This window comes from Saccopteryx leptura, chromosome 2 (genome assembly GCF_036850995.1).
Source record: "Saccopteryx leptura isolate mSacLep1 chromosome 2, mSacLep1_pri_phased_curated, whole genome shotgun sequence".
Lineage (NCBI taxonomy): Eukaryota > Metazoa > Chordata > Mammalia > Chiroptera > Emballonuridae > Saccopteryx > Saccopteryx leptura.
The window spans coordinates 8817266-8838834 of record NC_089504.1 but is presented as its reverse complement, the minus strand read 5'-3'; the positions used below and the strand labels follow the sequence as shown (position 1 = coordinate 8838834).

Below are 21569 nucleotides of genomic sequence, written 5' to 3'. Positions count from 1 at the left end.
TTCATTTAAAAAATTGGAAAGTCCTCCTACCTGGAAAGGTTAGGCATCTCGGCTGGACTTGGGCTTCTGAGGCTGAGCTGGGCTCTGCTCACCTCTGCTTCTCCGGCCTCAGCACGGTGTGTGGGCTGGGGCAGGGCTGGGCCAGCGCTTGTCACAGGAGTTCGTGGGTCGCTGCCTGCTTGTGCCAGTCCTGCCCCAGCTCCATAAATGTCGGTGCTTCCCTTGCCCAAGTAGATACCCCATCCTAACTCTTTTCTCCAGGTTTGCTCACTCTCACAAGTTTATCCCCTTTTCATGGTATCATATTTGCAGACCTTCAATCTCAAAACCCAGCCCTCTCTCCCAAGTGCAGCTGCTTTCTCTCCTTCACGGAGGCACAGCAGTGCCTTCTCAGCTGTCTAGCCTTCCCTCAGTGAGGAGGTGAGATGTTGGATGTTGAACATCTGGCGGGATTGTTTGCAAGGAACAGGGGAGGGTGAGGGCAAGCACTACCGTGAACGACGGCATTGCGGGTCTGCCGTGTCTACGTGGCCAGGCTGCTCTTTGAAAGCCACCTGACACTGCAGCTTCCCAGGAGAAGAAGCTTGGCTAGTCCAGAGGGGGTCAGGAGGAGGCAGAGATAACAGCAGTGCCAGCCCGCACAAGGCCAGTCTTCCTGAGCTACCGGCTGGTAGGCCAGCCACAGAGTGGTGGTTGCCCTGGGGAAAACCTTTTGACAATACAAAATCGGATCCTGTGTCTGTAGTTCAGGGTGTGTGTGTGTGTGTGTGTGTGTGTGTATGTACACTTATTGCCTCAGAAGTGGACCAAAAATTGGTGGAGGGGTTGTGAGCAGAAGCCATCTTTGTTTTCTTTCTATTCGTCTTTGTCACAGTTTCTGTTCTAGACACAGGAAGGTGGAACAAGCTTCGACCACGTCTGTGGAGAGCAGCACGCCCCTTGCTGAGGAATTGGGCTCTGAACTGGGCTTGGCGTCCATTTTCATACTTGTCTGGACATTTGGAAGAGATTACTCTCTTGTAATTGAACATTCCTGGATGTGTGTATTTTCTTTGAAACAAACTCTGTAACTTTAGGAAAAAGTGGTTATTCTTCCTTTTCAACAGTGGTCTGTCTGCACCAGACTATCTCATGTTATTTTCTTGGTTTCCTGAACCTGAAACGCTGAAGAAGAATTCTGAGTTTGGAAGGAAACCAGCATTGCATATGGGATTTTCCTTCCCTCCTCAGGAGCCCACACACACCAGCCCAGACTCTGTCATATGGAAATAAGAGACGTGAGATTGTTTTGTGGTTCTGATACAACTGCCACGTGCTTGCAAAGTTACATCATGAGAATTGCTTTTTCTCCTGCAGTGTTTTGGTTTCCAAGGAGGTGTTAGCAGCCTTAGAGAGAGAGAGAGAAAGAGAGAGAGAGAGAGAGAGAGAGAGAAGTGAGAGAGGCAGAGGGAGGGTGGAAAGATCGGGTTTTGGTGTGTACAGATTAATACAGCCAAACTAAAAAGCTGGTGCTCTTACTTTTAGGCTAGACTACCTCCAATGTAGCAGGGGACACAGTTAATGCAGGTATGTGAAAGTGTATCCCCAAGTTAACAGTGTAATTTCTCTCTGAGCACCAGTTTCCTCAGCTGTAAAAAAAAAAAAAAAAAAATTAATGCATATAAACCCCGAGCCAGAGCCTGAAACAGTGTCTACTAAGTGATGGTCAGACTGCATGTGAGCCCCTCGAGGCTGAGGGCTGCCTGACTGCCCTGTACAGCTCAGGGCTTAGGAGAAGTTGCCGTGTGTTTGCTGAACAGATGAGGGAGAGACGGGGGGCGGGGGGCGGATGGCAGAATGCTGGTGATGTGACTGTAGTATCGGGGCCATCTGTTAAAACTAACATTGTGCCTGGCTTACTTGCTATGTCCCGGTGCCCATGCTAGTCTAGGATGGAGACGGGGCTGGGGTGAACTGAGAAGGGGGAACTCACTCTCTTGTGCTCCTGGCAGAGGGGCATCTCAGGTGTCTTTTCACACCTCCGTGCCTCCACATGCACTGACTGACTTCCCCGTTCTCTGTCCTTGCCTTGGAGCACCCCCACTCATCCTTTAGTAGGCATTTCAACAGCTCTTCTCAGTGATATCTTCTTTGAATACCCCCCCAAGAGGTGAACCTATGATTTGTTACAGCATATGCCTTTACTGGATTTTCTCCCATGCTACACAGCAGGATCCTGGGGGTGGGGCTGTGCCATCTTCAACTCCGGATCCCCAGAACCGGCCCGCCAGCTGTCTCCGTGGAGTGGTGTTGAGTGAACAAGCAATCTGATGGTCAGCATGTGGCTGTGGGGTCAACATCTACCCAGTTGTAACAGCCCTTCCTTTCCCCTCACAAGCAGTTCATCAGCAAGTCTTGTTTGTTCCACCTCCTGACCCCTTCCCAAATCCATTCCTCTTCCCGTGGCCGGCAGTCCAACTCATCACTGTCCTGTACCCACCACTGGCTTCACTACTCCTGTTTTTTAGCTCTCCCATCCTAGTTCTCCACATGGCAGTCACAGTGATCTTCAAAAACAGATCAGATCATGTCACTCCCTTGCTCACGACCCTCTACTCTATTCAAAGAAAACCCAAACTCCCCACCTCTGTGTCTCTCTAAGACCTCCCACTCTCTAAGCTCCAGCTATGACCATCTGCCTCTATCACAAAGCTACTGAGTTCCTGTGTCTCAGGGCCTTTGCACTTGCTTTTTTATGGAGGACTCCTTTCTAAGGTTCAGTTCAAACATCACATCTGCAGAGTCCTTCCTTGACCACCCTGAGAAATACTGTATTCCACTCTATTTTATTTTTTCAAGGCATTTCTCATCTGAAATTGACTTCTTTGTTCAGGTGTATTTTCTGACTACCCTGGAATGTAAACTCTATGGTAGCAGGGCCTGCTCACTTCCTGTGGTCCTCAGTGACTGGAACGATTCTGAATTTGAATGGGAAAAAAATGACATTATTTTCACAAAAATTTAACTAAAGTATAGCATTTCTCTCAGTAACTAATAAATATAGACAAATGAATCACAGTAATATAGTATCTAGGACTATGTCACCAATAAAAATCACAGTACATAATAACTCTGGGTATCTCAGAATGCCTGTACTCAAAACTACTTTGAAACTATGGTAGTTTTCAGATGCACTGATAGGTCTTGTTATTTAATGCAGTAATAAATACATATATTCCCTTACATGAATTACATCTATTACTACATTACAAATTGTTTTTAAAATAATTTAATGGCTGCACTTTAATATAATTGGTTTCCTGTGTAATTTTATTTTATGCATTTAGAAACATTTCTGTGACAAAGGGCCCAGAGGCTTCACCAGACTGCCAAAAGGGTCTAAGGCACAAACACGAACTCCAGTGCTTACATAACGTCGGCGCTTTGTGAATGAATGGATGGATGATGACACATATCTTCCCCCATTCAGATGAGTCCCTGTGTTTTCACAGGGTGAAACTTGGCATGAACTTGGTGTTTAGGAAATAGCTTTGGTCAAGGTCTTTTGGAAATCTAACTATCTGACACTGGAAAAGAGACATTTATTACAAAGCAGTGGGAACCAGGCCCAGTGCCTCCTCTTTCAAACACAGCTCTTTCTTCAGCTTCTCTCCGTGCATCTCCTTCTGACCGACTGTTCCTGTACCCAGCCTCTACTCCTGAGGGTGCAATGCCTCCATCTGGTTAACCAGCAGAATGAGGTGGCCACTGTGGCTCAGTTAGTCTGGCCTGGCAGGCTTGGTTCCTACCTTCAGAGGCCCTCCTGGGGAGTTGCAGAGGGGTGCTTAGAGAGGGGCCTGGGCCGGGCTGACCTCCTTGTTGGCAGTCTGGTTTCTGATGAGGAGTTGGGGCTTGGCTAGGTCTCAGGGACCAGAGGTGGATGGGTGGGCGTTTCTCTGGGCCCCAAAAAGGATCTTCCATTCTGTTGGTTCTGTTTTTTCTTAGCAGGTGAAATATCACTTGTCTGAGAATTGCTGCCCATAAATAAGACTGTTTTTGTCAGTGGCGAGACATGTAGGAGTCAGATCGGAAACAAGTACTCTGTCTTTCTAGCTCAGGCTGCCCATAGGAAGCCTATTGGGTATTCAGACAGAGTCAAGATCAGACTGATACTTCCTTCTTTTCCATTTGCCTCCAGACCATCTTTCCCAGTGACCTTTGGGTTTGACCTTGCTCTCCAAGATTGATTTTCTCATGGGCACCACAGATCCAGCATGTCCCAAATTAAATTCAACAACTTTCCCTACACATCTGCTATACTACCTCTATGCTTCAGGATGTATCTCTCACCAACCAGGTTATTGGGCCAGATGCTACACTGCCTCTGTTTCTTCCCTTGATGAAGGACACGCCATCCTTTTGGTACCACCAACCAGAAACCATTCATCCTTAGCTTGTTGTCCCTCACCCCCTCATTCTTTCTATTGAATTTCTGTCCTTATTGTATTTCAGTCTGTCTCCTTCTCTCTAACTTCACTGCTACAACCTCAGCTCAGAGGACCCTTCTCATCTCTTTCTTGCCTGGAGAATTGCAGTTGCCTGCCAACTGATACCTTTGCCTTCTCCTTCCCTTCCCCCATTACATTCTCCCTACTCTCCTTGTCACTTTCCTGCTAAAAAGCTGGTATGGCTACAGTTCTTTGATGTTCAGTGATATGATAAATGCTCTACTAGGATTATATACACATTGGTATGAAAGGAACTGGTTTTGCTTTGGGTGGTCCAGGTGTGAAAGCCAGATGGAGTGCCATTTGAGCAGGATCTTGAATGAGGATGGGATAGGGGGCCAGCATGAGCAAAGGCACCAACGCCTGACTTACTTTAGCTCGCTATCCTTCAGATCCCTCAGGTGCAATATGGGTGTAGTAACAGAACTTCTGCGAGGGTTAGAGGAGCGAAGGTATGTAAAACGCATGCACATGGCGAGTACTGTACAAATATTAGTTGTTATCTGTATTAGTATTGATGAAACGGTCTGGTCCACAGGGAGACACAGTAGAATCAGTTGTCTTCTTCATCTGCCTCCATTTGAAAACCAAGGTCACAAATTTAGTGCCCAGAAGGGCCAGGCACATAGTAAAACGTTGCAAAGTCAGATGGGCAGCCTGTGCTCAGCCCAGCTGATGGTAGTCAGGCAGGAGTGTGGGCCCGCTACTGACAGTATTCCTATTTTCAAGAGAAGTCAGAAATTTAGAATTCTGTGTGAAACCTGTTGATTTTTAAACATTGGTGATTAACTTAAAAAATGATTGAAACCTGTACAGGCCCAACAACCTATATCTATGGGCCTTATTTAGTCTGGAGGTGGCCGCCAGCGTATAACCTTCCATTTAAAGCTCTCCCCCAGGGTCATCGGCTCAGGTCTTGCACAGCTTTTCCCCAGGGATGGGATCTAGTTGGCTTTGAGAGCTGGTTTTTATGAGGTCCTTTGTCTTGCAGGGCTTCTCCAGACAGGTTATGTCACCTACAGAGGCTACCCTGAAGCTCCCTGTGGCCTGGAGACTATGTACAAGAGGAATGGTCTGATGGCTAGCGTGTTGGTCACCTCTGCCACTCCACAGGTATAGAGACTGTGAGGATCTGGATGGTGCAGGGTGGGGGGTGCTTCTCAGCTGATGCGGGCTCCAGCTGAGTCATGGACAGCAAGACTACAGGGCTCCATGAATACCACCATTCTTAGCACTCCTGAGGCCCCTGGCTATGCCAGGCGTGAGATTTGGGAGGCAGGCAGTCCTGAGGATCAGTATGTTTTCTGAAGTCGTTCTCTTCAAAGAAAAACAAATACCTGCCCAGTCCAGTCTTAGCAAGTGCCACATTCCATTTTGGTGGCAAGAAGAGATCAGACCTTTCCCAAGAAAAGCCGCTGCTGATTATAAATAAGTCACACATTCCAGAATGAAGTCAGACAGAAGTGATTCCAACTGGCCCTGTGTTCTTATTTACCTTGCTCAGTAGGAAATGGCTGTAAGGACTGGTGGTCTGAGAGTGGCCTGGGCAAGGGCCTTTTCCCTAGAGGTTTGGGAGTTTGCTTTCCAAGTTCAGTAATGGAACAGAGGCATGCAGGGGGAGTGGGTGTCTTCTGAGGCACAAGGATGCCACCATGTCCAATGAGTAATGCCTGGTCCTATGACAAACTGGCAGTGCTCAGTGTCCTGAGCTCATAAGGCCCTCATAGTTGAGCTGGGCTTTTGAAATGATCCTATGTAATCAGCTAGAAATTCCCAGGAACTAATTCATTTCTTACAAACCTTTCAAAAGTTTCCCTATTTTGATCTCTGGTTCTAAAAAGCAGACTTGTTGAGTACCTTTTAAAATTCCCTGATGGCACCAATATAGGTTTAAAAAAGTTACTACATCATCACCACTGCTGCCACCACTGCCGCCGCCACTGCCACCACCAGCAGTGAATGTATTTGGGGCAACTTTTGATTAAACAAGGACCCTTGTATGAGCGTATGTTTGGGGCAGATGCCGTGGGCATTACAGGAAAGTTATAAAACCTGAAGTCCCAGGAATGGACTCTGGTAACTAGAGGAATCAGACTGTTTTTATTTACAATTTACACTTCATTTAGAGTAAAACTTCTTTCTTCTCTACTCTTTCTGTGTGTATATATGTATAAGGTCTACCGGAAAGTTCTGTCCGTTTCTATCACAACAAGTTTCGACACGTAAGCACGTTTATTTGGCACATGTGTGCCTCTCTATTTTTATCACTTAATGTATACATACTGACGTAGCAAATTAACTAAAACAAAGTTGATTCACGTTAGTCTTATGTGTGAAGCGATAGTGTACCCATGCCTACTGATAAAGTTCATTTACGCCACTGTAATTTTTACGAATTTCAACAAGGAAGAAATGCTACAGAAGCATGTCTGTCACATCCACCATATTCCCTGGACTTAGCACCCTCCAACTATCACTTGTTTTTGTCCTTACAAAATTTTTTGAAGGGCAAAAAATTCAAAAATGAAGAAGATATCAAACAAGCACTGGTTCAATTTTTCGCATCAAAAGATAAAACATTTTTCAAAAATGGGATATACAAATTGCCCTCACGCTGGCAAGAAATCATTAATAATAATGGCAATTATATTATTTAATAAAGTTTATTGACGGTAAAAAAAATTTGTATTTTGTTTTATTCCAAAAACAGACAGAACTTTCTGGTAGACCTTATACATGCGTGTGAGTACTTATCTACTGTGTATATGTACACATATGTGTGTATACACATATATGTGTTGGGTATCCAGAACCTGGTAAGTACTCAATAAATATTTGTTGAATGAATGAATAAATGAATACATGTATAATTGAAATGCTCAAGAAATTCTAGTGACTGAATGATGCATTTATATACATACACACCCATGATTAGTGCTTACTGTATACTAGGCACTTTTTTTGCATGTTCTCAGGCATTATTAGTCCTCACAATATCCCAAGAGGTATGGATCATTGTTTTGCCCTGTTTATTGATGAGAAAACTAAGGCAGGGAAAGGTCGATAAACTGGCTTCAAATCATATAGCTGATCAGCGGTGGGTAGGGATTTAAGGCCAGACTTCTGTGACTTGTGAGACGATGTGCTACTAACTATGATGACACTACACACCACCCTAAAGAAAATCTGCCCTGTTACCTGATCCAGCCTGTTTCCTGCAAGGTGGGTGTGGAAGTCACAATGATTTACAGGTACTTGTCTGCTCAGACAGATAGAGTAGACGGACAGTTCCAGAGGCATTCAGGATTAGTGATTATTACTTTTCAATAGTTTTACCCAGATTTTCCTCAGGGGAGACTGTCCCATTACCCACACAACTTTTAAAGTAGCTACAACCGCCCAAGCCCCTAGGTGCTAGAATCAGTATCTCCCATCAGGGAGGTGAGAGGATTTTGCCAGTTGCTTTGTGAGCTTCACTTTATATTACCTACACTGCAACCCTGGAGAGTGGGCTGCAACAGTGCCATTTTACAGATGCTAACTGAGATTCCGTAAAATGAAGTCACTTACTGAGGTCAGACCGCAGCTGGTGTGGAGTTGGCATTTTAACCAGGTCGGTCTGATGTCAGCGCTCTTCACCGCCATGATACCTTGCTTCTTAAGACTGTCTTAGGGCTTCTGGTATAGCAGACTCCTTTGTAAAACCTTTAGATGACACAGACCTATTAAAATCCACAAGTTTAAGTTTCTGCTCCTCCTTTTAACCTCCATTTTCAGTTGTTCCCAGTAAGATTGCAAAGTTTTTCCAGATATAGCCATTTTGGAAAGAGTAAAATAAAGAGGAATTAATAGAAGCATATTCTCTAAATCCCAGTCCAAGATGTTGAGGTTAATGGAAACCACAAAATCCCTCTTCATGGATTGAGACGCAAAAAACCATTTATGAACGGGGCACAATTTTTGGGTGGTAAGTGTGATTGGTTTCCAAAGTAGAATTTGATGAAATTAAATAAAATTGAAAAGAAGGTATGTTCAGCATTTTGGGATCCCTGCAATGTTAGGTTTCATGCAACTGGCCACATTTGGGGAGTTTTAACTCGCTCTTTTATGGGAGACTATTTCTCTACTTGCAGGATTCACAGTGTTCTTCCTAACAAGGGGCTGACTAAATATAACTTTTGCGCCCTTCTACAATTGCAGCTGGTCACCTCTCACCTCATCAGCTAACAGGCCTTGAATTCCAAGTGGCCCATGCATGAAATAAGCCTTGAGAACCAGTTTAACATTTTGTGTAACAATATCCTGCAATGACTTCAAGTCGAAAAGAATGGTGAAACCAGGAAAGTCATAACGCAACAGCGATTCCTCAGGCTCCTACGATGTGAAGGCCTGTTCCCTCCGAAGGAAGAGTGGGCTGTATTTGTGACCCCACCACCACACAGCCAGCTGGAAGCAGGGAGGGTATGGTGATGGAGGAGATGTGTTCTGGGATCAGATAGCTACAGAACCAGGTCCACTTTCTGGAACTTCACTCTCCTAGCTGAGATACCTCAGGGAAGTAACTTGCCTCTACTCCCTTAGCTGTAAAACGGGAATAGTAATAGTGTGTGCTCAGAGTTGTTATGAGAATTAAGTAAGAGTATGCGAGTGAATTGTGCCTAGCACTGTGCCTGGAACAGAATAAAGCACTCAACAGTAGACGCTTCGACCATTCTACAGTTCGGCCTCTTGCCTCCTTGGTTCGGAGGTGTGGGAGGCAGTGACTCTGGAGTCAGCCGATTACTCAGGTGGCACTGTCTCCCCGTTCTTCACAGGGCAGCAGCAGCTCAGACTCTCTGGAGGGCCAGAGCTGCGACTATGCCAGCAAGAGCTACGACGCCGTTGTCTTTGATGTCTTGAAAGTGACCCCCGAGGAGTTTGCTGTAAGTAGCAGAACTGATATGGGTACTGGGCCCACAACTGGCGCTGGGGGTTCCCTGCTCAGGGCTTTTTGCTCCAGACGGCGACAACACTCATGCTCAGCACTATGGGATTACTGAGTAGAGATTCTTTATGAAGGAGCACACAGCACAGAGCAGGATGCTTTCAGTCTAGAAATGAAGCACCAAGGAGGCATGCACAGCATATGTGAATAATAAGGGAGAGGAGCAGCTTACAGCAGTTTATAGAGAACAATGCCATTTTTTAAAAGCATGTACAGTGAACGTATATTTTGCATAAGAGAAGCTCTAGATTTGATGTTTACATATTTCAAATATCTGGATAAGTCTAGTCAAACATATTATTTACTATAGTTTCTGGTTACCGCATTCTAGAAAATTGGAATTTAATTTTTCTTATTTTTATTTATCTGCATTTTCTACATTTTATAAGGTAGAATTTTTTTTTGCAATGACAGACAATAGTATTTGGGTAATTTTTGTAATAACAAATCTTTAAGAATTTGTTTTTCTGTAGCCAGTGTGTTACTGCTGGTCTGCGGAGGGAGAGCCCCCGTGCGGAGGAGCAGGGCTGGCTCCTGTTTGCCGTGACTTGGTTTCTTCCTGTCACTGGAGGGACAGAGGCAGAGCAGTGGCTCTGGGGCGAGCTCAAGCTGGCTGAGAGCGCTGTCCAGGGCCATGTAGCTCTGCAGACCACGCAGTGTTTCCCGTCTGGCCCACTTCTTCCTTGTCCTCTTGATGTAGTAGGTTTCATGCCCTCCAGGGTCTTATTGCTCTGCCACCACTGGCTCCCAGTTTACTTTGTCCCAGCCATGCTGAACCTGTCACGTGCATCTTCTCCTTCATTGTGTCCGAGGGATCCTTTTCAGATGTGCGTGGAACTCGGCCCTGGCTGGTTAGCTTGGTCTGTTAAGAGTGTCATCCTGAAACAACAAGGTTGCAGGTTCGATCCCCAATCAGGGCATACATGGGAAGCCGTCAAGGAATGCACAGCTGAGTGGAAAATCAGATAGATGCTTCCCTTTCCCCACCCCTCTCTCTCCCTTCCTCTCTCTCTCTCTCTCTCTCTCTCACTCTATCTGAAAAACCAATAAAAATTAAGCCCTGGCTGGGTAGCCGATTTGTTGCATTGTCATCCCAGAGCATGGAGGTTGCTGGATCGATTCAAAGGTCAGGGCATGTACAGGGGCAGCTTGATGTTCCTGTGTCTCTATGCCCCTGCCTTTCTCAAAAAAAAAAAAAAAAAATGTGTATAGAACCTAGCAGCTCTCTTGTGCCAGAATGGGACCCAGAGTTGCTCCTAGGCCTCCGGCGCCTCTGTGGTCTGGCCATGCCTCCCCTCCTGTCCCAATCCCCGTTGCTCCTAGCGTTGCAGTGGCTACCTTTCTTTCCGAGGCTCACCACATCCCTGCCTATTCTTTCTGCAGTCCTGACGGCTCTTCTCCAGGCGTCTCAGTCTCTGTTCAAATGTCAGTCCTTGGAGAGGACTTTCATGGACTAAAGTAGCACCTTTCCATCACTCTCACCTCCCTTACCTTGCTTTATTTTTTTCATATCTCTTACCCAACATTACATCATTATTCTCACAGTGTAGTTTTTCTACTGCATTATAAACTCCCAAGGGACAGAAATTTTATCTGACTTGCTCATTGCTCATTTCCTAGTGCCCTAAATAGTGCCTAGCTTATAGTAGGTGCTCTATAAATCCATGTTGACTGGAAGAATTCAGTCCTCAGAACAATCTGATGAGGCAGATTATTACCTCCCAATTTTTTTTTGTATTTTTCCGAAATGAGAAGTGGGTAGGGGGGCAGCAGACAGACAGACTCCCACATGCGCCTGACTGTGATCCACCTGGCATGCCCAGCAGGGGGCAATGCTCGGCCCATCTGGGGCATTGCTCCACTGCAACGGGAGCCATTCTAGTGCCTGAGGCAGAAGCCATGGAGCCATCCTCAGCACCCGGGCCAACTTTGCTCCAATGGAGCCTTGGCTGCGGGAGGGGAAGAGAGAGACAGAGAGGAAGGAGAGGGGGAGGGGTGGAGAAGCAGATGGGCGCTTCTCCTGTGTGCCCTGGCCAGGAATCGAACCCAGGACCTCCACACACTGGGCCGACACTCCACTGCTGAGCCAACTGGCCAGGGCCACCTCCCAATTTTTTAATAAAGAAACTAAAGAGGCTTGACCTGTGGTGGCGCAGTGGATAAAGCGTCAACCTGGAAATGCTGAGGTCGCCGGGTCGAAACCCTGGGCTTGCCTAGTCAAGGCACATATGGGAGTTGATGCTTCCAGCTCCTCCCCCCTTCTCTCTCTCTGTCTCTCTCTCCTCTGTCTCCTCTCTAAAAATGAATAAATAAAATAAAAAAAATAAAAAAAAGAAACTAAAGATGTAGGAGATAAACTTTTTCACCGAGGTCAAGTGTGGGCAGAGCCAAGTCTGAAAGCTTCATCTACTCATCCTTTACTTAATGCTGGATGGTAATAACAAGGGCAGCTCCATTTTTGAACTGTGTCTAGGCCTTCAGCTAAATGTTTTACATGCAGTATCTAATTTTCTTCTTACAACAGCCTTATAAATTCGGTACATTCATTATTTCAATATACTAATGAGCAAGTCAGTGCTTGGAGAGGAAAGTCATCTCTTCATACAGTAAGCAGCACTATCTACCTGTGATTTACAACCAGGGCTGCCTGATGTTCTAGCCCAGAACTATCCAACAGGTATATAATCTGAACCACATATGCAATTTAAAATTCCTTTTTGTAGCCACATGAAAGAAGAGGTGAAATTACTTTTAAAAATATATTTTATTGGCCCTGGCCAGTTGGCTCAGTGGTAGAACGTCGGCCTGGCGTGCAGGAGTCCCGGGTTCAATTCCCGGCCAGGGCACACAGGAGAAGCGCCCATCTGCTTCTCCACCCCCCCCCTTCCTCTCTGTCTCTCTCTTCCCCTCCCGCAGCCAAGGCTCCATTGGAGCAAAATTGGCCCAGGCACTGAGGATGGCTCTGTGGCCTCTGCCTCAGGCGCTAGAATGGCTCTGGTTGCAACAGAGCAACGCCCCAGATGGGCAGAGCATTGCCCCCTGGTGGGCATGCCAGGTGGATCCTGGCCGGGCACATGCGGGAGTCTGACTGCTTCCCCGTTTCCAACTTCAGAAAAATACAATAAATAAATAAATAAATAAATAAATAAATAAATAAATAATATTTTATTTAGCTTAGTATATTTAAAATATTAACATTTCAACATGTAAGCAACATAAAATTATTAAAATACTTTGTATTCTTTGTGTGTGTGTGTGTGTGTGTGTGTGTGTGTGTGTGTGTGTGTGAGTGTGACAGAGACAGATAGAGGGACAGAGGGATAGACAGGAAGAGAGAGAGTTGAGAAGCATCAATTCTTAGTTGTGGCACCTTAGTTCTTCACTGACTGCATTCTCATATGTGCCTTGACTGGGGGGCTACAGCAGAGCAAGTGACCCCTTGCTTAAGCCAGTGACCTTTGGGCTCAAGCCTGAGACCATAGGGTCATGTCTGTGATCTCACACTCAAGCCAGTGATTCGGTGCTCAAGCTGGTGAGCCCATGCTCAAGCCGGCAACCTCAGGGTTTCGAACCTGGGTCCTCCATGTCCTAGTCCAACACTCTATCCACTGTGCCACTGCCTGGTCAGGCTGTATTCTTTTTTTCAAAATGAGACTTCCAAACTCAATGTGTATTTTATTTTATTTTTTTGTCGTGATCCAGCCAAGACAAGTCTATTATGGGGTCCTGGAACGGTAAAAGGTATGGAATTAAATAAATGATAGACAGAGAGTTAAAGATATGTACATAAAGCTGGGTTCAGGAGGACCGCACGGCAAACAGTCTCTACTGTTCCTGAGCCAATGCAATGGCGGCCCCCAGAAGCGCATCCATCTTTATTCAGGGAAAAAAACGTCCATTAGCAATTCGATTGTTTCCAAGACAACTCAAACACAACCCCCACCATATCATTTAGATCTAACTTTACATCAATAAGAAACTAGCTTCCAGCCTTCTCCAGAGAACAGGGGTGGGACAAGCAATAATCAGGTATAGCTCTTTGTTAACTGGGCAGGTGAGATGGGTGGTTAGGCCCAGCACCTCTGTCCCCTAGATATAAAAACACCTGTTTATATTTCAGTCCCCAACATTTTTATTTATTTATTTATTTTTATGTGCCCTAGGCATGAAACAGCTCTGGTCACCAATAATGGCATCAAGCTAGGATGAACTAGGGCTGAACACCTGCTTTGCCCCTGACTGATATAAGAGCAGCACCACCAATCAGGTGCTTCCTTGCCCATTGCCAGGGGCTACTGTATATTTTAAATTTAAAGTGCTACTGACATTTCATATAGCCACATGTGGTTAGTGGCCACCATGTTGGGCAGTGCAATGTTAGTCTGTACTCTTAGCTGTAAAGCTCTATTCCCTGTTCTTTAGAAGACTTCGTGGACTTCGCTAGCTGATGACTGACTGCTGTATCCTGTTTGCTTTTGCTTTCTTGTTGGTATTTTTATAGTTTCATGAAAGGAATGAAGCAATAATGAGGTTTAAAATCCCTTTACAGTTGTTCACTGTGAGGAATGACAGAGAATTAGGCTGCACATAGAATAACATTGCCCAGCAGGACTCCTTGGTGAGACTTCGAGCCTGATTTCTAGTCTCAGCCCTAGAGTGTTGCTCAGCCTGCCCCTGGCCAATTTTCTGAGGCTGGGAAGATTATAGAGAGGATGGTGAGTGCTTTGAGGGTGCAGTGCTAAAACTTTAGCTGCCCTTGCCAGAGCCGGGTGTGTCTTTAGCTTAGATGTGAAGCCAGGTCCCCTGGAGTCTTTGCTCTCTGGGGAAGCATTGGAGTTGCCAGGTGTTGGAATTGAACCAGACCACCTGGTATTTTAGTTTTCTGTATAATAATATGAAAGAAAGAAAAAAGTGAGAAACAAAAGTCCATTAAAAAAATAATTTAAGTGATTCTGGGAGGGTGGTGGTGATAACAGCTTAGTTTTTTTATCCTTTCTGAATTCCACACTGCTAACTCTGAAACCCATTAACAATATTTATGGTAAAACTAGGTGACAAGTTATCCCTATCAAACTCAAAATGCAAGTAGCTGGGGTTACACCATCAGCAAGACCTGCAGAGTGTCAACATCTGTATAGGAAAAAGTGGAAGTAAGTACTGGGGCATTTGGCAGACTTGAGAATAGGAGAACCTCAAAATTTTAGCAGGAATTCACTGGAAAGTTCTGCACGTTAATGTGAGAACAACAGCTAAAACTGAGAGGAATCTTGAGCACTCAAATAATGGTTGGGTGGAAGAGATCTAGGGACTAGCCCCTATAATCTCTTGAAACCAACCCACCTGGGCTCACTTCCAGGACAAAGCTCCATGCCAAAGAGAAATTCAGCGTGGGAGTGGAGTCAAAATGATCAGTATAGGGGAAGTTATGGTTAAGGAAAAATAAATAAAATAAATAAATAAAATGTGTGTGTGTGTTGCAAAACAACTGAATGCTTTTGAACTCTACATGAAAGTAATCAAAGGAAAGCACTATGAAGTTAGGAGAGCTATCCTGAACCATGTTTCCCTCTAAAAAGTTCAGGAAAATGGATTTTACATAAAAATAAACAACAGGAAATTATTACTGTCAAATCTCTCAGTTATTATAAGAAAAAAAGAGTAAGGAGAGAATCCCTATAGATAATGAAAGAGTGCCAGAAAGACATGCCACAAAGAAAACAAATGAATTCTCTATTTCAAAATAAGCTAAGAGACATTAAGATCATGCTGCAAGCCTAAAATAAAATAAATCTGGAATAGAAAAACTTCAGGAATGAGGTGACAGAACTTAGGAAAGCGAAAATAAAAAATCATTTTGGAAATGAGAGTTGAACTAGAAGAAACACAAGAATAGATAAATGTAACAGAAAATGCCTGTGGCAGGAAAAATTTTAAGATAAAAATAAATGAAGAAAGAGATAAGACTGGGAAAAAGTGACAAATGTTAATTGTAGGCAAAGAGGATCCAACATATAGATAATAGAAATCCCTGAAAGAGGAGAATAAAAGGGCAACAGAATTGAACAGATATGTAAACTATAAACTCTTACCAAAAAAAAAAAATAGGTTTGAAATTACATATTGAAAACACATGATGAAGCTGACAGTGTTAACCCCGAATGGTCAATACCATAGACATACTCTTGCTAAACTACTGGATATTAAATGAAAAAATCCTTTGGGCATCTAGGCAAAACAGCAAATGATTTATAAGAGAAATAAAGTAGATTACCATCAGTCTTTTTGACAGAAACACTTTTTTTTGCTGAAAGAAAGTACAATAACAAATAAATCAAGGAAAGAAAAAAATGTGAGCCAAAGATTTTATATCCAGCAAAACCTTCAAGTATGAAGGACAGTGATAAACTATTATGAACATGCAAGGGCCTCAGAGAATATTATTTCTTTTTTGTATCTTTCTGAAGCTGGAAACGGGGAGAGACAGTCAGACAGACTCCTGCATGCGCCCAACTGGGACCCACCCAGCACGCCCACCAGGGCGCGACGCTCTGCCCACCAGGGGGCGATGCTCTGCCCCCTCCGGTGCATCGCTCTGTCGTGACCAGAGCCACTCCAGTGCCTGGGGCAGAGGCCAAGGAGCCATCCCCAGCGCCCGGGCCATCTTTGCTCCAATGGAGCCTCGGCTGCGGGAGGGGAAGAGAGAGACAGAGAGGAAGGAGAGGGGGAGGGGTGGAGAAGCAAATGGGTGCCTCTCCTGTGTGCCCTGGCCGGGAATCGAACCCGGGACTTCTACATGCCAGGCCGACACTCTACCATTGAGCCAACCGGCCAGGGAAGAGAATATTATTTCTGTGAACCCTTCCTGAGGAATCTGCTAGAGAATAAGCCTCAGACAATGAAAATAATTAGAGAAACTTCACTGTAAAGGCTAGTGGAGAACAGTAAACATTCACTTGCAGTAAAGTTAAGACTAAATGAGGATTAAAAGGGAGAGGGTATAGTATATAATGGCTGTATGCTCATATAATAGATACAGTATGATAATTATAGTATAAACTATAAAAATGGAGGAGAATGGAGAGAACAAATGCAAAATTTCATAACTTTTCTCAGTAATGATATTGATAGTGTTGCTATTCTGAGACCATTGTGTGTATAACATAGGATAAAGTAAATGAATAATTATAGGATACTGTAATCCTATACACCTTGTGTCTTTGAGACCAGGATTTTTGATATGGAAGAAAAGAGATACAGAGGTAATACAGAAGAAGTAAGTTAGGGGAAAAATGTTCTAAATTTGAATTTGAAATATTGGTATGAATTCCAGATCATGGTCCTGGAATGTTACTTATCACTAAAAGACTCTGGGGCTTCCTGGGTAACTGATTGACTACAAGTCTGGGAAAGGAAGTGTGCAACATAAGCCTGGTATCTCTTTCCAATACCAGGAAGGAAGTTATCAAAGACCGGTAGGCTCATGTCAAAAAGGACTCAGGAGCCAGCTAGAGAAAGTTCCCTCTGCCCAGTGTTTCTTCTAGTGTAGGTCAAAACTAGAGGATCAGGGAATGCGCAGATACTCCAGTACTTTTAGCCTTTCATCTCATTTGCATAATTGAACAACTTTCTTTGACTTGTTTGCTTTTCTGATGTTCTTGTTTAATAAAAAAAAATCAAATGCTTTTTTATCATTTCTTATTCATTTTGAAATATCCCCTAATTTTTGTGAGCAGTATATTTTTAAGTGTATATAGGTAGTGTTCAGTAGTGTTAAGTACATTCACATTATGGTATAACCAATCTTTATTTTATTTTATTTTTAAATTTTTTTTTTTAAGATTTTATTTGGGCCCTGGCCGGTTGGCTCAGCGGTAGAGCGTCGGCCTAGCGTGCGGAGGACCCGGGTTCGATTCCCGGCCAGGGCACACAGGAGAAGCGCCCATTTGCTTCTCCACCCCTCCGCCGCGCTTTCCTCTCTGTCTCTCTCTTCCCCTCCCGCAGCCAAGGCTCCATTGGAGCAAAGATGGCCCGGGCGCTGGGGATGGCTCCTCGGCCTCTGCCCCAGGCGCTAGAGTGGCTCTGGTCGCAATATGGCGACGCCCAGGATGGGCAGAGCATCGCCCCCTGGTGGGCAGAGCGCCGCCCCATGGTGGGCGTGCCGGGTGGATCCCGGTCGGGCGCATGCGGGAGTCTCTCTGACTGTCTCTCCCTGTTTCCAGCTTCAGAAAAATGAAAAAAAAAAAAAAAGAAAAAAAAAAAAAAAAAGATTTTATTTATTCATTATAGAGAGGGGGGAGAGAGAGAGAGAGAGAGTGATGGGACAGTTTGAGCTTCAAAAGTATAATAATAAATTGATTGAAACCCATCAAACAATAGGTCAACAGTGGATGATGATATGGAACCAACTTATTATATTAGAAACTGAGAAATATAAGGCTAGACGCTGGTATTTGTCCTATTTTTTACTTTTGAACTGTACTGGGTAACCAAATAGTAGATGAGAGAAAGTTTCTCTCTATTAAATTATTTCAGTTAATAAATGGGAAAGAAATTGTAGAATTAAAATATCATTTTATGCCCCCAGTGAATTAATAGATGTAGGCATTGAACATCAGCAGCCACTAGCATCACACAAGGAGAGAAATAATGTGCTTCCCGTTGAAACAACACAACACCACTTCCAGTCCTGCCTAGGCCTTTGGCCAGATAGCTCAGTTGGTTAGAGCATCATCTCGATAGGCAGAGGTTGCCAGTTCAATTCTTGGTCTTGCTGTCTCTCTCTCCCACCCCTTTTCTTTCTCTCTAAAATAAAAAAAAAATCCCAAAACGAAAGGATCAGACCTGTGTCTGATCAAGTCTCTAGTTCCTGCCGCCAACTTTGCAGGAAATGCCAAGGTAGAGGAACGTGTTGACCTGCACCATGAGTGTGTGGGACTGTGTAGGTCAAATGGCTTGGATTCTTCAGCAGATACATTATAAGGAACAAAGAGATGGAAAAAAAATACCTGTAGATTAAAAGGAACTTAAAAATATGCATCAAATTAAAACAAAAACAGGCAAGATGACACTGATGCCTTGGTATACACACTTGGGTGATAAAATTATAAAGCAATGAGGGAAGTCAGTATAGTGGTTACTTTTGACAGTAGGGAGGAACTTGTGATTGGGACAAGGCATATAGAGGAACTCTGAGGTGACTTTTTAAAAAACTTATGGTAAAAAACTTATTGAAATTGTGGTAACATGAAATATACCATCGTAATTAACTACACTGCTCACAAAAACTAGAGGATCAGGGAATGCGCAGATACGCCAGTACTTTCAGCCTTTCATCTCATTTGCATAATTGAACAACTTTCTTTGACTTGTTTGCTTTTCTGATGTTCTTGTTTAATAAAAAAAATCAAATGCTTTTTTATCGTTTCTTATTCATTTTGAAATATCCCCTAATTTTTGTGAGCAGTATATTTTTAAGTGTATATAGGTAGTGTTCAGTAGTGTTAAGTACATTCACATTATGGTATAACCAATCTTTATTTTATTTTATTTTTAAAATTTTTTTTTAAGATTTTATTTATTCATTATAGAGAGGGGGGAGAGAGAGAGAGAGAGAGAAGGGGGGAAGAGCAGGAAGCATCAACTCCCATATGTGCCTTGACCAGGCAAGCCCAGGGTTTTGAACCGGCAACCTCAGCATTTCCAGGTTGATACTTTATCCACTGCGCCACCACAGGTCATGCCAGTATAACGAATCTTTAGAACTATATTCATCTCACAAACCCAAAACTCTACCCATCAAACAACTCTCCATTCCCCACTACCCTCAACACCATTCTACTTTCTGTCTCTATGAATCTGACTACTCTAGGTACCTCATATAACTGGAATTACACAGCATTTGTCTGTTTGTGACTGGTTTATTTCACGTAGCATAATGCCCTTGAGGTTCATCTGTCTTATGGCTGCTGGCAGGATTTTCTTGTTTTTGAAAGCTGAACAAATACCCCATTGTATATATATACCACATTTTTTTGGTCTGATCATCTATTGATTGAGGTGGCTATTTCTTGATCTGGGAGATGGTTACAAGGTGTTCATCTTTAAGTAATTAAATCATGCATTTGTTTAAAGTGGTTTTCTGTAAATGTGTGTTACTTTATAATAACAAGGGTTAAAATTATTTAAAAGTTCCTTGTTGTTTCTCACTGCAGATGCCCTATAGATAGATTTCAGTCTTTTTACTCCCCAGGTTGAAAGCAGAGCAAAAAGCACTTCTGGAACTTGTCTCTATGTTGATCGATTATGGACGTACTTCTAGGTCAACATGTATCAATCTAATGCTCTATTTTTAATAGCTGTGTGATATTCCAGAGTTGGATATACCATGATTTTTTTTCAACAAGTCCCTTTTTGTGTGTGTGTGTGTGAACAAGTCCCTTTGATGACCTTTTTAGTTGTTTCCAGATTTTTGGTACTAAAGCTAATGGTGCAGTAAACATCTATATTTGTATCTAAATGTAGATCTTTGTATGAAATCTCCTTATATACTAGTACATTTCTTTTTATAGATACAGGGATTATTGTGTAAACAGTATGCTCATTTCACTTTTTAGGGAATAATATCTAAATGCAGTGAATAATGCTGGATCAAGACAAAATTGCTATAAAAAACAGTGTTGAGATCATTAGGAAATTTTGAATGGGACTATATATTAGATAATACCTGTTGTACTAATGATAGATTTCCTTAATGTAGTTTATGTAAGAGGGTCATCTCCTTCTTGGGAAATAACATGCTGAAGGATTTAGGGGTTAAAGAGTCATAATATTTGTATTTTACTCTCAAATGGTTCAGGGAAAATGTGCACGTATAATTGTATATGTAGAGATAAAGCAAATGAAGCAAAATGTTAATAATAAGTTAAGCCAGGTGAAAAGTTATAGAGTTCATCATATTATCCTGGCAATTGTTTTGTTAGTTTGACAATTTAAAAAAAGTAAAAAGTTAAAAACTTCATTAGGAGTTACTGCTAGACTGCTTTCCAAAAACGAACAAACAGAGCAGTTCGTAGTCCCATCGGCCTTGATGGCACTGATGGGTGACAAATGGTGTCTTCCTGTTTCATTTGCATTTCCTTGACTCGGTTCTAAAATTGCCAGACACGTGCTTCCTGTGGCTCTGGGAGTAGAAGCAGGAATGTATCTTTGGAGCTGATTACTTTTTGTTCTGTGACCCCTCCTGGTTAGGCATTGGAAGGATGATCTAAGTGCAAACTTAAAGAGATCTTCTATTATAAGACATACCACTGATTTGTGAACAGCTTTTGTTGTTAGATTGTTTGGAGGGTGGGGAGGACCTTAAACTGAGGTTGCAGCTAGGAAGAGCAGATCAGTCAGCCGCTGTTGGAGGAGAGAACCACTACATTTTAACACATGCAAAATATTTCTTTTCCTTTTTGGCTAAGTAGCTTTTATTTATCCACATAATACCATCTTTTTATTTAGGATCACATTGTAAAGTGGCCCTATAGGTCTCTATTCTGAAGGATTCATATCTACAGAAATGTTTTGAGATATATGGAAATTGGCCAGTTCCCTAAAAGGCTGGACTTTTAGGAGGAAGGAGGAGATGGGAGAAGAGGTTTGCGTTAAAGAAGGCATTGCCAAGTAACTAGCTTAATTGGACATCCTGTGTTGAGGCTTCATTTCCAGAAAGTGAGGAGAAGCCATTAGGGTGCTTATTCATGAGTGTTCTCATTAGTCCAGTTCGTGCTCCCCACTACCTTGGCTTGCTGCTGGGAAATGAGTCTCCCTGTCTTGTGTTTCTGGGAAGGCTGTGCCACCCCCTGGGAGATGCCCCTTCTCTCCTGGCAGCCAGGGCATCTCTCCAGGGAGGGCTGTGCAGAGGGACAGAACCTGGCCTTGCCCCTCAAGCTCCCACTCCTACCCACACCCCTCCTTTTTGATAAAACTGCCTGCCTTTGGGTGCTCAAACTTCCAGTGAAGGACTGTTCACCAACAATTGTTTTCACGGGTGTTTGACTTTGTAGTAAAATGACATGAAATTTATAATTGGATTTTTCCTATGTACTGATACA

At 43.4% G+C, this 21569-nt stretch overlaps 1 protein-coding gene and 1 pseudogene across 13 annotated transcripts in view; one reads left to right on the top strand and one right to left on the bottom strand.

The window, feature by feature from the left end:
- The window catches only part of RALGPS1 (Ral GEF with PH domain and SH3 binding motif 1), a 331320-nt gene that overhangs the window by 93298 nt on the left and 216453 nt on the right, over positions 1 to 21569 (top strand). For all 13 annotated transcript variants that reach the window (XM_066367128.1, XM_066367127.1, XM_066367126.1 and 10 more), the window contains exons 2-3: positions 5479 to 5600; positions 9302 to 9409. In XM_066367128.1, the coding sequence (XP_066223225.1) occupies positions 5479 to 5600; positions 9302 to 9409 (230 nt within the window). The remainder of the gene's footprint in view (positions 1 to 5478; positions 5601 to 9301; positions 9410 to 21569) is intronic.
- LOC136396152 (small nucleolar RNA SNORA48) lies at positions 13622 to 13765 on the bottom strand (annotated as a pseudogene).